General features: G+C 39.1%; 1 protein-coding gene and 1 non-coding gene across 51 annotated transcripts in view; one reads left to right on the top strand and one right to left on the bottom strand.

The window, feature by feature from the left end:
• Positions 1-13,468, top strand: part of Trip12 (thyroid hormone receptor interactor 12) — a 128,714-nt gene extending 115,246 nt beyond the window's left edge. For all 50 annotated transcript variants that reach the window (XM_076549440.1, XM_076549447.1, XM_076549445.1 and 47 more), the window contains 6 exons: positions 1,016-1,180; positions 6,130-6,294; positions 8,347-8,460; positions 8,840-8,934; positions 9,228-9,331; positions 9,935-13,468. In XM_076549440.1, coding sequence (XP_076405555.1) covers positions 1,016-1,180; positions 6,130-6,294; positions 8,347-8,460; positions 8,840-8,934; positions 9,228-9,331; positions 9,935-10,131 — 840 coding nt within the window. In that variant the 3' untranslated portion in view covers positions 10,132-13,468. The remainder of the gene's footprint in view (positions 1-1,015; positions 1,181-6,129; positions 6,295-8,346; positions 8,461-8,839; positions 8,935-9,227; positions 9,332-9,934) is intronic.
• LOC121822186 (U6 spliceosomal RNA) lies at positions 3,604-3,707 on the bottom strand. Its single transcript, XR_006063200.1, has one exon. It is a non-coding gene; the product is annotated as a U6 spliceosomal RNA (small nuclear RNA).
• Positions 13,469-14,354: the final 886 nt, after the last annotated feature.

The raw sequence follows: 14,354 nt of genomic DNA, 5'->3' as shown, positions 1-14,354 counted from the left end.
ACTGCTTGAGAATTTCATTTAAAATGCCAATTCTGCTTCTGAAGCACACGTGTAAGTAAGGCTGTGACAGCACTCAACCTCTAGTTTGTGTAGCATTCCTTCAGTAGCCAGGGCTCAGAGTCAGGCAATATAAAGATGGCAATAATTGTATTTTTGTCAGGATTCGATTTGATGTTTTTAATTCAGCAAGAAAGCCATGAGCATTGTAGGTAAACTCATTGAATTTCTGTTAGAATGCTCTTGTGATAATAAACCAAGGAATCAATATTCATGGAGGTTTGAATATTTCTGGACTTTTCTTCATTTCCTCTTCTCACATTTTCTGAGGTACTTTATCAGTATGGGTAAAACATTTTCATTTGAGAAACCCACAAGTTTACATTCTCTAAGAGGTGTATACAGCTCACTAGTTATTTTAGAAGTTCCATTCATTTTAATTTGTTTTAAGTTTTTCATTTTACTTTCTCTGATTTTAGAACATTAAATATATAAGTAGAATTGTATTGAGTTTACTTGGTTCAGAATAAAGTAAAATTTCACTGACGAACACTTCATGTAGTGTTTCAGAGGTACACAGGTAAAATACTTTATGGACATTGTATGTTCACCATTGGTGTTCATTTTTGTGTTACGTTTAAATAGGTTCTTTTTTTTAAAAGTTTCTTTTTATGAGCATTGCTGTTTTGTCTGCATGTATGCATGTGTAAGGATGTCGGTCCTTGTTGCTAGAGTTACAGACAGTTATGAGCTGCTATGTGGGTGCTGGGAATTGAACCTAGGTCCTCTGGAAGAGCTGCCAGTGTTCTTAACCACTGAGCCATTCTCTCCAGTTCCCTTAAATAGGTTCTTTAGCATGCTAAAATTTTGGCAGAGATTTGTGGCTCTCAATTTCATTTAAAGATAGAAACAGTTCCTAATTTTTCCCCCTGGGAATATTTGACCTATTCAAATGACCTCTTGTAAAGTGCCTATTACAAGCTAGTTGTGACAAAGTATGTTGCTTGTTCCCTTTCAGGTGGACCTTCCCCTTGGCCTGCCCTTTTATAAGTGGATGCTGCGGCAGGAAACTTCACTGACATCTCATGATTTATTTGACATTGATCCGGTTGTAGCCAGATCAGTATATCACCTAGAAGACATTGTCAGACAGAAGAAGAGACTGGAGCAGGATAAATCCCAGGTAGGTCTGGAAGAGACAACCAGAGGATCAGATCAGTTATTTGTTCTAGAATTATGAGGCTTGTTCACTGGTTTGTATTTGACCTAGTTTATTTGATAATAGTTTTAAAAAAACAGCCTGATTTCACAATGTACCCGCTGTGATTGCTAATAACAGCAAGTGAATGTCTTGATTTCCAAATAAAATATACTTCTAATGGAAGTTCTAAGACCACTTGTCTTAAATTTTAGGTAATCAGATACCTTATCATTAATTCTTCGGAAAGATACTTCTTTGTTTCTCTGTCGTCTTCACCTCTCTACCACAGTTTGTGCTTGCATTGCGAGTTTATACCACTATACTTAGCTTGGAAATAGATTTTAATGGTTGTTCACAGGCTGGGGCTATACTGCTCAAATGTAAAGCACTTAAACTAGCATGTATGAGGTGCTAGGCTCACTACCCAGTATTATTAATCAAAAACAGGTTTATGGATGCCTACCCTTTGAAGTTTCTGTTTCATCTCACAGATAATCATGAGCTCTGTATCATTGCTGCCTTTTTTTAATGTATATATTACCAGCTCATTTAGGCTCACTTTGTGATTATATGTATGAGTATTGGATATCAGAAGAAAACAGGTTGTATTTTCTAAAAAGTAACATTGTGCAGTAACTTATATTCGTGTAGGTTTAACCAAATGTCATTTTATAGTTATTTATTTGTATTTATGGGTATGTATGACCGCTTGTATCTGAGTTTGTATACTGCATGTGTGCCTGGTGCCCAAAAAGGCCAGAAAAAGGCGTCAGGTTTTCTATACCTGGAGTTATAGGTGGCTATGAGTCACCATATGGATTCTAGGAACAGAACTTAGGTCCTCTGAAAGATCAGCACCAGTGCTATTAACAGCTAAGCTATCTTTCCAGCACTTTAAGATTATTTTAAGGTAAGATTAGCACATTCATAAAAGACAGCATTGCACCTTGATGGAGTAAACACAGTAGAGGCTGGAAGATGATTTGAAAGGGTATTCATTTTATCTCCCAGTTATGTTTATGAGGAGATAGTATCTAAAGATGCTGTGATAGTTATTAGTATTCATTGTCAGCATGTAGGAGACAAGTCTCTGGCACACTTCTGTGGAATTATCTAGTAAAGTTTAGCTTCTGACAGTGTATCTGTGTTGTGTTGTCTTGATTATGTTAATAAGGTAGGAAGACTAACTCACAGTGAGTGGCCCTATTCTATAAGCAGAAGATCTTGGGTTGTGTAAGAGTGGGGGAAGTGAGCTGAGTATTAGCATGTGTATTACTCTACTGAGTTCTGCTTGTGACTGTGGTTGTACTATGAACAATTCTCTCAAGTTCCTGCCATTATGACTGTACTAGTAGCCCCTTTCTTCTCTCCCTCTCTCCTCTCTCTCAATTAAAATGTTTTTAAACATTTTACATACCAACCACAGATCCCCCTCTCATCCCTCCTCTTGCTTGTTCTACCTCCTCTTCCCCCTACAACTCAACTCCCATCCCCTCCTTTAAAAGGGTAAGTTCTCCCATGCGGGGACAGCAAAGTCTGGTACATTCAGTTGAAGCAGGACCAAGCCCCTGCCCTTTGTATCAAGGATGGACAAGGGGTCTGACCATAGGTAATAGGATTCAGAAAGCCAACTCATACACCAGGGATAGTTCTGATCACACTGCCCCTCAAACAGACCCCGCTACACATCTCTCTCCGTATGCAGTGTCTAGTCTGGAATGTTTGAGTTCCTATGAGCTTAGTTTAGTTATCTCTGTAGATTTCCCATCATGATCTTGACCACTTCTCCACTCCCCAACCCCACCCCATATAATCCCTGTTTTCTCTCTTTGACTGGACTCCTGGAGCTTGGCCTGGTGCTTGGTTGTAGATTTCTGCATCTGCTTCCATCAGTTACTGGATGAAGGCACTATGATGACAGGGTGTTCACCAATCTGATTACCAGGGTAGGCCAGTTCAGATACCATCACCACTATTGCTAGTAGTCTAATCTGGGGTCGGTCTTATGGATTCCTGGGAATTTCCCTATCTCCAGGGTTCTCTGTTGCCCTATAATGTCTCCCTCTATCAAGATACATCTTTCATTGCTCTCCCACTCCTTCCTTCCCCCAGCTCAGCCATCCTGTTCCCTCATGTTCTCATCCCCCATCCTCTCCCTCTATTGCCTTCCTTATCCCCAGTTTACTCATGGAGATCTCATCTGTTTACCCATCTGTATGTCCCTCTTAATGTCCTCCTTGTTTCCTACCTTCTCTGGAGCTGTGGGTTATAGTCTGATTATCCTTTGCTTTACATCTAGTATCCATTTATGAGTGGGTACATACCATGTTTGTCTTTTTTTTTTTCTTCCTTTTTTTAAAATTTCTTTTTATTTATCTGTTTATTTATTTAAATTAAGAAAATTTAAAAATATGGAACACTTCACGAATTTGCATGTTGTCCTTGCACAGGGGCCATGTTAATCTCTGTATCATTCCAATTTTAGTATAGGTGCTGCCCAAACGAGCACCATGTTTATCTTTTTGAGTCTGTGTTAACTCATTCAGGATCATATTTTCTAGTTTGATGTTGGCTGTTGACTTGCTGTAAATTACCTTTATTGTGTTTCGGTATGTTTCTTGTATTCCTGATCTCTCCGAGACCTTTATCATGAAGGGGTGTTGGATTTTGTCAAAGGCTTTTTCAGCATCTAATGAGATGATCATGTGGGGTTTTTTTCTTTCAGTTTGTTTATATGATGGATTACATTGACAGATTTTCATATGTTGAACTATCCTTGCATCTCTAGGATGAAGCCTACTTGATCATGGTGGATGATGTGTGTGTGTGTGTGTGTGTTTGGATTTGCTAGTATTTTATTCAGTATTTTTGCATCACTGTTCATGGGGGAGATTGGTCTGTAATTCTTTGTTGCATCTTTGTGTGGTTTGGGTATCAGGGTAACTGTAGCCTCATAGAAAGAATTTGGCAATGTTCCTTCTGTTTGTTTCTATTGTGTGGAACAATTTGAGGAGCATTGGTATTAGCTGTTCTTTGAAATTCTGGTAGAATTATGCACTGAAACCATCTGGCCCTGGGCTTTTTTTGGTTGGGAGATTTCTCAATTTACTTTTTTTTTTTTTAAGAGGTCACCGCTTCCTTCAGGACATAAAGCCCAAAGTCATGGGCAGAGCAAATACCACTACACAAATTAAAATAAATGAACAATATTTTAAAGGGTATTTAGAATTGCGTAGGTTTGTATTGAACAACTGCAAGACTTTTGTTGTGTTGGTGTATTTGCTTATGCCCATGGAGTCCAGAGGTTCACTTTGGATAGCTTCCTCAGTCATTCTCCACCTGATGTTTGGGATACATAGCTCTTTGAGCCTAAATCTCACTGATTGGCTTGACTAGCTGTCCATTGAACTTCAGGGGTCTGCTTGCTTTCCCATTCCTACCCTAAGGTTCTCAGACACTAATAATTTAAACTTCTAACACATTGTTTAGCATGTGTTACATAAGGAATGAGAAAGAAAAATAAAAGGAGATAAAACTTGTAGCATGTTTTGATTGCCTCACGTATACCCAATCTTCTACAATCTTGTAAGATGCATTTACTTTTGGTGTCCTAACTTGATGTAAACTTAATATGTAGCCAAGGATTACTTTGAGTTTCTGATCTTCCTCCCTCTCAATCCCAAATGCTGGAACTAAATATGTTTGTCACATTGTCAGGTTTATTCAGTACTGGTGGTTAAACCCAGGGTGCATAACCAGCTGACCTACATCCCTGACCCACTCTCCCCTTGTTTTGTAAAACATACAAATGAGGCACATTTTTCTGGTTCATATTTGACTGGGTTTTTTTGTTTGTTTGGTTGGTTGGTTGGTTTTTTGTTTGTTTTGTTTTAAAACAATGCTAGGGACCACATCTGCCACTTCATGTCTGCTAGGCAAGCACTCCACCACTGAGCTAGACCCTTGACCTGGTAGATGAAATTCTCACAAGATAATTGGGAATATGTTTAAGGTCAATTTGATATATAAGCCAGAGACAGGTTAACTTTCCCCCCTAAGGTGGTGTTCTGTCATGTGTGTATCTGCATGGGCAGGTGTGCAAATGTTCTCTCTAGATTCCTCATGAGAACAAACCTCCAGGATTTCCTATGTCCCTCTCCTTGACTTTTCCTCCTCACTTGTTCCTCCATAATCCCCTGTCTGCTTTAGGGAAGGATAGTTTGAGAGCTTTTATGTGAATCAGCATTAATTAACTGCCTTCATTTCAGTACTTCAATTTGTGTGTTTGTCATTGATCCTTAATGTATGTTCATTACATTAATGTAAAAAATAGTATTTATGTAGACTTTTTAAGTTGTAAGCATTTAAAAAATCTCTGGGTTTGATGTGACTTGGCTCAGCTTTCTTGGAAGCCCCCACGCCCGATGTACAAAGCTGTACTGTGCTTTTTGGATAAGAAGTGAACATCTCCAGGGTGTGCTTTACACTTGAGCCTTGTAGGGGAGGGGAAAAATTTATTATACTGCCTATAATTTTCCAAATTATATATACTCTTGGGTATACAGTTAGGTTTATCAATACAGGCCTAGAATTAAGACAAGTTTTTTTTTTTCCTTCTGTTTTGTTAAAGCTTAACAAATGCATAGGGACTTTCTCTAATACTTGATTTGAGTGTGTTTACAGGGAGCAACTATTTCTCAGTATGGAAAATACCTCAGCAATCCTGTTTCTCTCTACAAAAATAGTTGTATCGATACAGAGGTGTTTAAAATGATTCCTTTTGTGATTCCAGTGACTTGTTTAATATGTAGAATATAACCAAAATTTTAACCAGCACTACAGGAATCATCAGTTGTTACAGTATTCTGTTTTTTGTGACTACAATAGAATTTTGCATGAATTTCTGTGTTCTTTCTTCTCTCCATTAAAAGACCAAAGAGAGTCTACAGTATGCATTAGAAACTCTTACGATGAATGGCTGTTCAGTGGAAGATCTAGGACTGGATTTCACGCTGCCAGGGTTTCCCAACATTGAACTGAAGAAAGGAGGGAAAGATATACCAGTGACTATCCACAATTTGGAGGAATACCTAAGAGTATGTATTGTCTCTTTTCTGTGGGTCATGGGCCATAGGAGTTTGTGTGCTGTGTTCCTATGAGGAGGGGAGTTAGGATTGATGAAACTTGGTCCCTTAGCTTCTGCCTGTGTGGACCTTTGCTAATGACCTTGCACACCACTGGGACCACTCTTGGAGGCCCTTTCAGCCTTTGTAAGCTTCTGTGCACTTTGTAGAGATCACACAAATATCTTATGCTAAAACAACAGCAAAGAAATCCTAAGAAGTTAACTTTCTCCACACTTTGAAAATAGACACAAAAGTCTAAACATAGAAGGTGAGACCTGTGGATAGACAGGTGGACTTTGTGGATCATTGAAACAGTCTTCCACCCAGTCTTATAACATGCTACCAAAAACTGCATGTTGAATAGGTCCACCATAGTCCACTTTTAGGATGACCCTCATCATTGTGGGCTCTGTCTGCTACTCACCTCAAGGGTGACCTAGAAAAGTGACCTTAAATTTTATCCTTTGTTCAAAGGACAGAGTGGAATTCCTTATCTGTTATTCACACATCAAAGGCTCCATCATAATAGATGCCCTGTATCTTCTCTCAACTGGGAAGAGCTCTAGGTCTGAAAGGTTGCACTTTACTCTGCAGAAAACATGTTTGTATAAAAAACCTTACCAGTTCTTTCTCAGTGCCTCATAAAATCTTACATTGACCCATCTTTAAGCGTGATTGAATATCATCCATTACACCACATTTTTCTCTTGTAGGAGAAGATATCAGTGAAAAGGAGTCATCACTTGTTTGAACTGCATTTCTGCCCTTGTTTTAAGCCAGATGCCTTGGCAGAATTGCTTTTAAGACACCAACATAGGCACACATACCCACACTTAATGTGTTTGTTGGGCTCATGCACTCCAAAGCATATTTACAGGGGTAGACTTTAAGGTTGCTAAATGTAGGAGAAACTATTTTCCTTTGCATGCAAATATTACAAGCTATATCTTTATATTTAGCATTGTTTAAAAGTTTGCTTGGGTTTAATCTTGACATGGGCTAAAAAGAACATTGGATTCAAGCTAGAATACTCATTTTGAAACCTTGGTCTTACGTAAAATCTTGTGTGGGACTTTAGAGCCTCTGGAAAACTTCAGCTGTAGTTTATTTTCTTTAAAAAGAAGATGATATCCAAGACCTTGCCTTCCCAGCAGTTCTATGACTCAAGTAATCCCTTTTAATAACTAATCAGTCTATCTTCTCATATTACTTGTTTCTTGTACTATCTTTGAAGAAGCTGCGTTTCCAGCTTACTAACAATGTGCAAACATCCATATCCTTGCTTTTCTAAAAGTACTTTATAATTGTTAGTTTTAAAGTGTAGTAATGGTTTCATCTTAATCTGAATATTCTATGTACCAATAAACTAACCAGGGCCACTGGGAGCTGAGTAAATTTAGAGCTGCTTTTTCTTATCCTCAAATTTTGTTCTCCTGCATGTCCAAGCTGTATCTGTTTCTAAGAAGAGGTACACACTGCAGAGGACAGGAGTTAGAAGTCAATATTCCACATTAAAAATGTGGCCAGTTGCTAATTAAGGATCTTGAAATGTTAATCTTTAATTTCAGTAGTAACATTTTAACCTCTTGGGATATTATCTTTGGCTTCTAGTAAGACAACATGTAATTATCTTCTGGAGGAAAGGTTTTCTATGAAGTTTTAAAACAATGTAACAATGTATGTGGCAGTTTTGACATTGTGTTTTATCTGACTGGCCTTTTACTGATGTAGTTTTCTTGGAAATTGTCTGGAGATTGAATAACTTTATGGTGTGGTTTCTCTGTCCTTGCTGTCCTGGAACTCACTCTGTTGATGAGGCTGGCCTTGAACTCAGAGATGTGCCTTCCTGTGCCTCTTCAGTGCTGGGATTAAAGGCATGTGCCACCACACCTGGCTTAATAACTTTTTTTAGTTTTAGCCTTTAAAGTGATTCTAGAAGGTCATTTACTATACTTTGTCACATATTAAATAGAAAATAGATTTGGAATTTTGTGGAGTTTTAAAAATGACTTCTTTTTGCAGTTGGTGATATTCTGGGCACTAAATGAAGGTGTTTCTAGGCAATTTGACTCATTCAGAGATGGATTTGAATCAGTTTTCCCACTCAGTCATCTTCAGTACTTCTACCCAGAAGAAGTAAGTAGCTCTTGTCTAAAAGACATGGTCATTTCTCTGTCTGTGTAATTATCATAGCAGAGTAGTTTACCTTACGCCTTCAAACCCTACCATTCTACAGCATTTTAGAGTAAGTAAGGGCTTAGAGTTTGGGGAAGGCTACGGAAATTTTCTGATTAAGGAAGTTTGTTAAATAAGAGTGTTCTAGAGGCAGAGAGGAATAGAATCCTTCTGTGAAAGTAAAATACAGCAGCAGCATTCTGCTCAGAGCGCCCTGCTGGTCAATGTGAAGGGGACTTGGTGAAGTTGCACCCTGGAAGCCATGTTTTTAGACAGCTACTTGTCACCCAAGCATGCAGGTGTTTCTTTACTAATTCTTTGTCCTTATTTCATCTCAAAGCTGGATCAGCTCCTGTGTGGCAGTAAAGCAGACACTTGGGATGCAAAAACATTGATGGAATGCTGCAGGCCTGATCATGGCTATACTCATGACAGGTAGGTATGGACTCTGCCAGTTCTTCAGTTTTAGTTAGAGATTTAGAGGGAGAGGGGTCAACTCATCAAAGTTAGTGGGAAGTTTTTTTTCCTAAAATTTTGTATTGTTAAAGTTGTTCCATTTGGATTTCAGCTATGACAGCAAAAATAAACTTTTAAATAATGTGTTGTAATGAAAGTTCATATGTAACCATATCTGAAAATAGATGTCATTATCAATGATTATAAGTGAGGCTTGATATATTGACATAGTATTTTAACACAAAATAATTCTGTTCTGCTTCTTGTTTTAGTCGAGCTGTGAAGTTCTTGTTTGAGATTCTCAGTAGTTTTGATAATGAGCAGCAGAGGTTGTTTCTCCAGTTTGTGACGGGTAGCCCACGATTGCCGGTTGGAGGTGGGTAGTGTCTGTGCTTAGCCTTAATTCTGTGAGTGAAGCATCACTTGTCTTTGGAGACAGCTCATTACTTGGAGTACAGTGTTTCTTAGTTACTACAATCCATTAGGTTTCTAAGGTGACCACCTATCTGCCTGGGAGTATGAAGAAACGCTGGCAGAGAAATTCAGAGCCTGCCTTAAACATACACAGTCACTAATGTATAGGAATGTTGCTTCAATAAAATTCTAGAGTGTTTGCAAATTTTAAATTCTTAATTGACTTAGAGAAGAATAGATTCTAAAAATAAGTTGAATGAGTCTGCTTAGTTTGTTTGAATTTTTTAACTTTTATTTTGTGTATGGGTGTTTTGCTTGTCCTGTATGCCTAAGGCCAGAAGAGGGTATTGGATGGATCATCCTTGGACTGGATGCCTGTCATTCACCCTGTAGGTGCTGGCAATTGAGTCCAGAAGAGTGGCCAATGCTCTTAGCTAGTCAGCCATCATTAGCCAAGAGAGAGGACTACTTTGTGTGGGAGTTTAACACTGAACAAAGCAGTGATGTGTCTTGTGACATTTGAAAAAAATAACCATATTTCTTAAACTCTGTTTCTCTTAATTAGGGTTCCGGAGTTTAAATCCACCTCTGACAATTGTGCGGAAGACATTTGAATCAACAGAAAACCCAGATGACTTCTTACCCTCTGTAATGACTTGTGTGAACTATCTTAAGTTGCCGGACTACTCGAGCATTGAGATAATGCGTGATAAACTGTTGATAGCAGCAAGAGAAGGCCAACAGTCGTTCCATCTTTCCTGATCACAACAAGAAATCAATGTCTGCCTGTTACAGCAAAAGAAAAAAAAATCATGATTTCTTTTCTGTGTGTCACCTGAGTCAAGGAAACATGTTCCTCCTTCTTGTTGTAGGAAATCGGCTTGCAGATTATAATTCATAATGGCCCCGTGGACTTAAAGTGATCAGGCCCTAAAACGTTGTTGTGATGAGGTTTCTTTAGCAAGTTCGTGTTTAAATTATCATTTATTTGATGAGTGAAGTTTTTAACTTGCTTTGCTGTGTGAAATTTCAAAGGGATGTTTTTTCAGGCTGGAACAATAAATGTCGCTGTGCAGTTTAATTCTGGGCTGTGTGTATCCATCTAGCTAAGTTTGCAATTTGTTTCTTCCAAAGACAACTCTTGTACATAAGTACAGACATTAAACTCATGTGTATTTGACAACTCTAGTTTAGTAAATGGGTTCTGTGTGCTTTCCACCTCTCTCTCTAAATTTCTTTTCCCACTTCATTGCTGCCTCTGCAGTTCAAACAGGTTGTTTTTGTTTTTAAATAATGCAACATGAACAGTTAAAGACATTTTCATTAGCCCTGGGCCTTGTCATCCTGGGCTCTTTCAAATTAAGATAACAATTTAAAATTTATTGAATTTAAATATATTCTCAATATAATTCAGCCTTTGTAACTAGGTAAGTAGGCTTTTCTTATAGCTTAGTTTTAATATAGTTACAGAGCACTCCTGGCTTTTTGCCAAGTGACACACTAGGTCTGTTTACATATTTCCATCACCCTCTGGAAAGGAGGAAGGAAAGCGCATTCATTTTTCTGTGTAGGTTAAAAGGTCCACAGCTTGGGCTGGCCAGTATTTATCCTATGGCCAGACCATTTTAAATTGATGTCAAGTTTTAAATTAATTACTTTTCATTCCGTATTGGAGTTTAAACGATTTTTTTCCTTCCCTTACTCCTGTTTTAAGTTGCTGTTCTCAGTCTTTATTTCACTCTCTCATCATCTCCCAGCGTTAATTGCAGATGAACCGCTCAGCCTTTGTCTCCACACAGATCAAAGCACCTGTAAACAATGCTGTCCATTTGTTTGTGTGCTCATTTCTCAGATCTGCAATAATCCGTCAGGTTAATGTTTTTACCTAAAAATAAAAGAAGTTTGCTTCACCATTTTTGTTGATAGTTCTGTGCTGTACACATGCCCACCTGTCTAATAAGCCGTTTCGGCCACATTACAGTGCAAGAAAGTCGTTGTGTGACCACAAGTCCAGCTGTGGCGGGTCTTGTTGTTTACAGCTTCTTGAACACAAAATGTGGAAAGAAAATGGGAGCTGATCCATTCCTTCCTAAGGCTCAAATGAAGACTAATAAATTTGAACTCTGCCTTCATCTCCTTAAAAATGAGATGCACCTTTTTTTAAAAACAAAAAACAAAACTGAACTTTGAAAAAACTAATTGTGCTGACTCTCTTGACATACAGCCTTCTTCATCCCATCTCCCCAAAGGAAGGTAGTGGTTTAGTTTACTACTGTAACTGTCATTCTACACTGACCTTGCCTTACGTGGAAACATCCTCTGCTGACAGAAATCTCTTGACAGTTTGCCCAGTGTGGAGGAGTTGGGGCCAGGAGGCCTCTGCTCACAGAGGCTTGTAAATGAGCAATGTTACCTAGAGGGGGAGGGATTTGGGTTCTTCAGCTTCACCCTGTTGGCCAGAAGATCTGGGCTCCTTTGTCTCCAAAGTTCTTGTGTTTTACAAACTGAGCACAAACATTTTTGTGTGAACATAGCATTTTGTTCCTCACTTTTTAAAGGTCTGTTAAAATGTAGACATCTGTATAAAAGTGATGTTTCATATTAAAATAACCTGTATTTGCATTTTACACCTGTGGTGCTGGCAGATTTGGCTTCAATGATTCCTTGCATCAATTGAATGCTTATGGTTCTCACTGGACTGTTTCAGAGCCGGAAGTCATTGAAAAGCTTTGGTTGTCATTTTACTGTGTTCAGTGCGTGGGACCTGTGGTTAATTGGGGTCAGGAAGACCACATTTTAAAGCACTCTCAGCAGAGGCCTTAGTTTTGCACACCTGGGGAATGTACACTTGGTTTGCTGTTCTAGTCCTCACTAAAGGATTGATTCAGGGACCAGCAAGCACCATTGGTATGACAGCCAATGCTGCACTGTCAGGATGTTAACAGAATCTCCCTTGTCCTAGGAGAGTAGACTGCATATTGATCTAAGAGGCAGTAGGTGCCGTGGCCCAGCTCAGCAAAAGCATATCATATAGCCACCAACACTGGGAGAGTCTGGTTGTTGTCGAGCTAGGCACACCTCATGAGAAGTTTTACAGCCAACAGCTGAGCTCCTGTTCAAGAGTGACTTGAGCATCTTGTGCATGAAGGCCAAGGACCAGAGCCCCAGGTTGTCCCCACTCCTGTCTGTGTTTCTACTCCAACAGTCCCGCCAGCACTGTGCAGTCATGCCTTTCGTTTTTGTTGTTTTGTCTTTAATGTGGGTGGGTGCTGGTGACCCAAACTAGGTCCTCATGCTTATGGCTCAAGCACTCAACCCACTGAGCCGTCGTCTCCCTAGCCCATCACCAGCAGATTGAGTTTTTGGTGTTCTCTCAAGTTCACCTTGTTTTGAGATTTTTTTTTCATTTAACAGTACAAAGTACAAAGTTGAGGAAATAGGATGGTCACCATTATTCCAAGACTGGTTGGGAGGAAATGTGTAAAAGTGTATTACTATGCCTAGGATTTCCTGAGTGGTTCTGGGTGTTCCTTTGACAGAAATGACCTCCATTTGTTTCTTTTACACTTTGGTTTCCTGACCCATTTTGTTTTCTCTGTTGTAATGAGAATATTGTCTTGAACTGTCATGCTCTGTATGATTCTTTGAGAAGTGTTATATAGGTGTTAGGTTTGACATTGCTGTAGCTGGTATCCACAGTAAGGAGTGACCTTGTGACAGGTCATTGGAAAGTCCCAGTTACCCAGACAGTAATACCAGGCAACGCATAGCACTTAACTACATCAAAAAATTGGCATATGACAAGAAGTTCAACTGAACAACTAATGGCGAGAAGAAATTCCTTAATGCTTACAGACTTATTCTTTATCAAGGAGACAGTCTTCAATAATGGAAGAGGGAGTTTTATTTTTACTACAAACGGACTCAAAACCAAACTGATAAGCAACTGCTGATCTCTGTAAAGTGTTTTCTTTCTCTTTTGATCTGAAACATTTATACGAACTGCTGGAATAATGGAACTTCAGACTAATGTGTATGTAAAATTGCATCGATGCCCTGACTTCCTGACTATATTTTTAATAAACGGCATTATCCTTCATGGTTAGTTTTGTTACATTATGTACAACCAGAGGGTATTTTGTGACAGGTGGTGTGTGGAAGGTTGTTTTGAAAAGCTGCTTCTGGTAAGTAGCAGTGATCTTCACAATATTGAGGGTAGGTTGCCTGCTCAGAGGTAGAGCAAGATGTTCACTGTTATGGGACTTCTATGCACTGGTGAAGCCTTCTGCCTTTGGAGTTCTTGAAAAACCCTTGAAAATGTGCAGCGACAATAGTCTCTTGATGGCAGATGCCCTGAAATCTCTGTCCTTGGCTGTCATGGCTGTTTTACTCATGACCAAATGTCCACATCAAGTAAGTCTATTTCTGAAATAAAAATGATCTATGCTAGCAAAAGCAGGTAGATTTAAACACAAACTTGTGTGTTGTCTTGGTATTACTGTCTGGGGGGTGGGGGAAGCACTTTTCCTATAAAAGGAATCACAGTTGAGAGGTGCTGCTAGATAAGAGTTTGCTGTTGGGGCTTGGGGAGCAGCACCTTGGGTTGAAATAGTTCTGGGAAGTGGTATCCAAATGTTGATGGACTTTGTACATGATTTAGTTCTAATTTTTTATGTATATGTGGGTGAGTTATAGGTACACAAGAGGCCAGAGACCACTGACCTTTTAAAATCTTAATGGCTGCTGTTGGGCCAGTATTCAATAGATAGCACAGTATCCCTTTTGATTCTACTGTTGAATTCAAGTATGCCAGGTGCAGGGTGGCATATGGGCAGCTGTGTAGGTCTCATGCTCCTCTTTATGGAAGCTTGTGCTTTTCCTTGAATGAGTCTTGGCCAGCTACATAAACTTGAGGTTTATCCAGTTCCCTGTTACTTTTCCCAATTTATGTAAGACTGAGCAGTCAGTGCTGGTTGAGTGATGCT

Source organism: Peromyscus maniculatus, chromosome 13, assembly GCF_049852395.1.
Source record: "Peromyscus maniculatus bairdii isolate BWxNUB_F1_BW_parent chromosome 13, HU_Pman_BW_mat_3.1, whole genome shotgun sequence".
NCBI classification, from domain to species: Eukaryota; Metazoa; Chordata; class Mammalia; order Rodentia; family Cricetidae; genus Peromyscus; species Peromyscus maniculatus.
The sequence above is the reverse complement of the archived record's forward strand: the minus strand, read 5'-3'. Positions and strand labels throughout refer to the sequence as shown.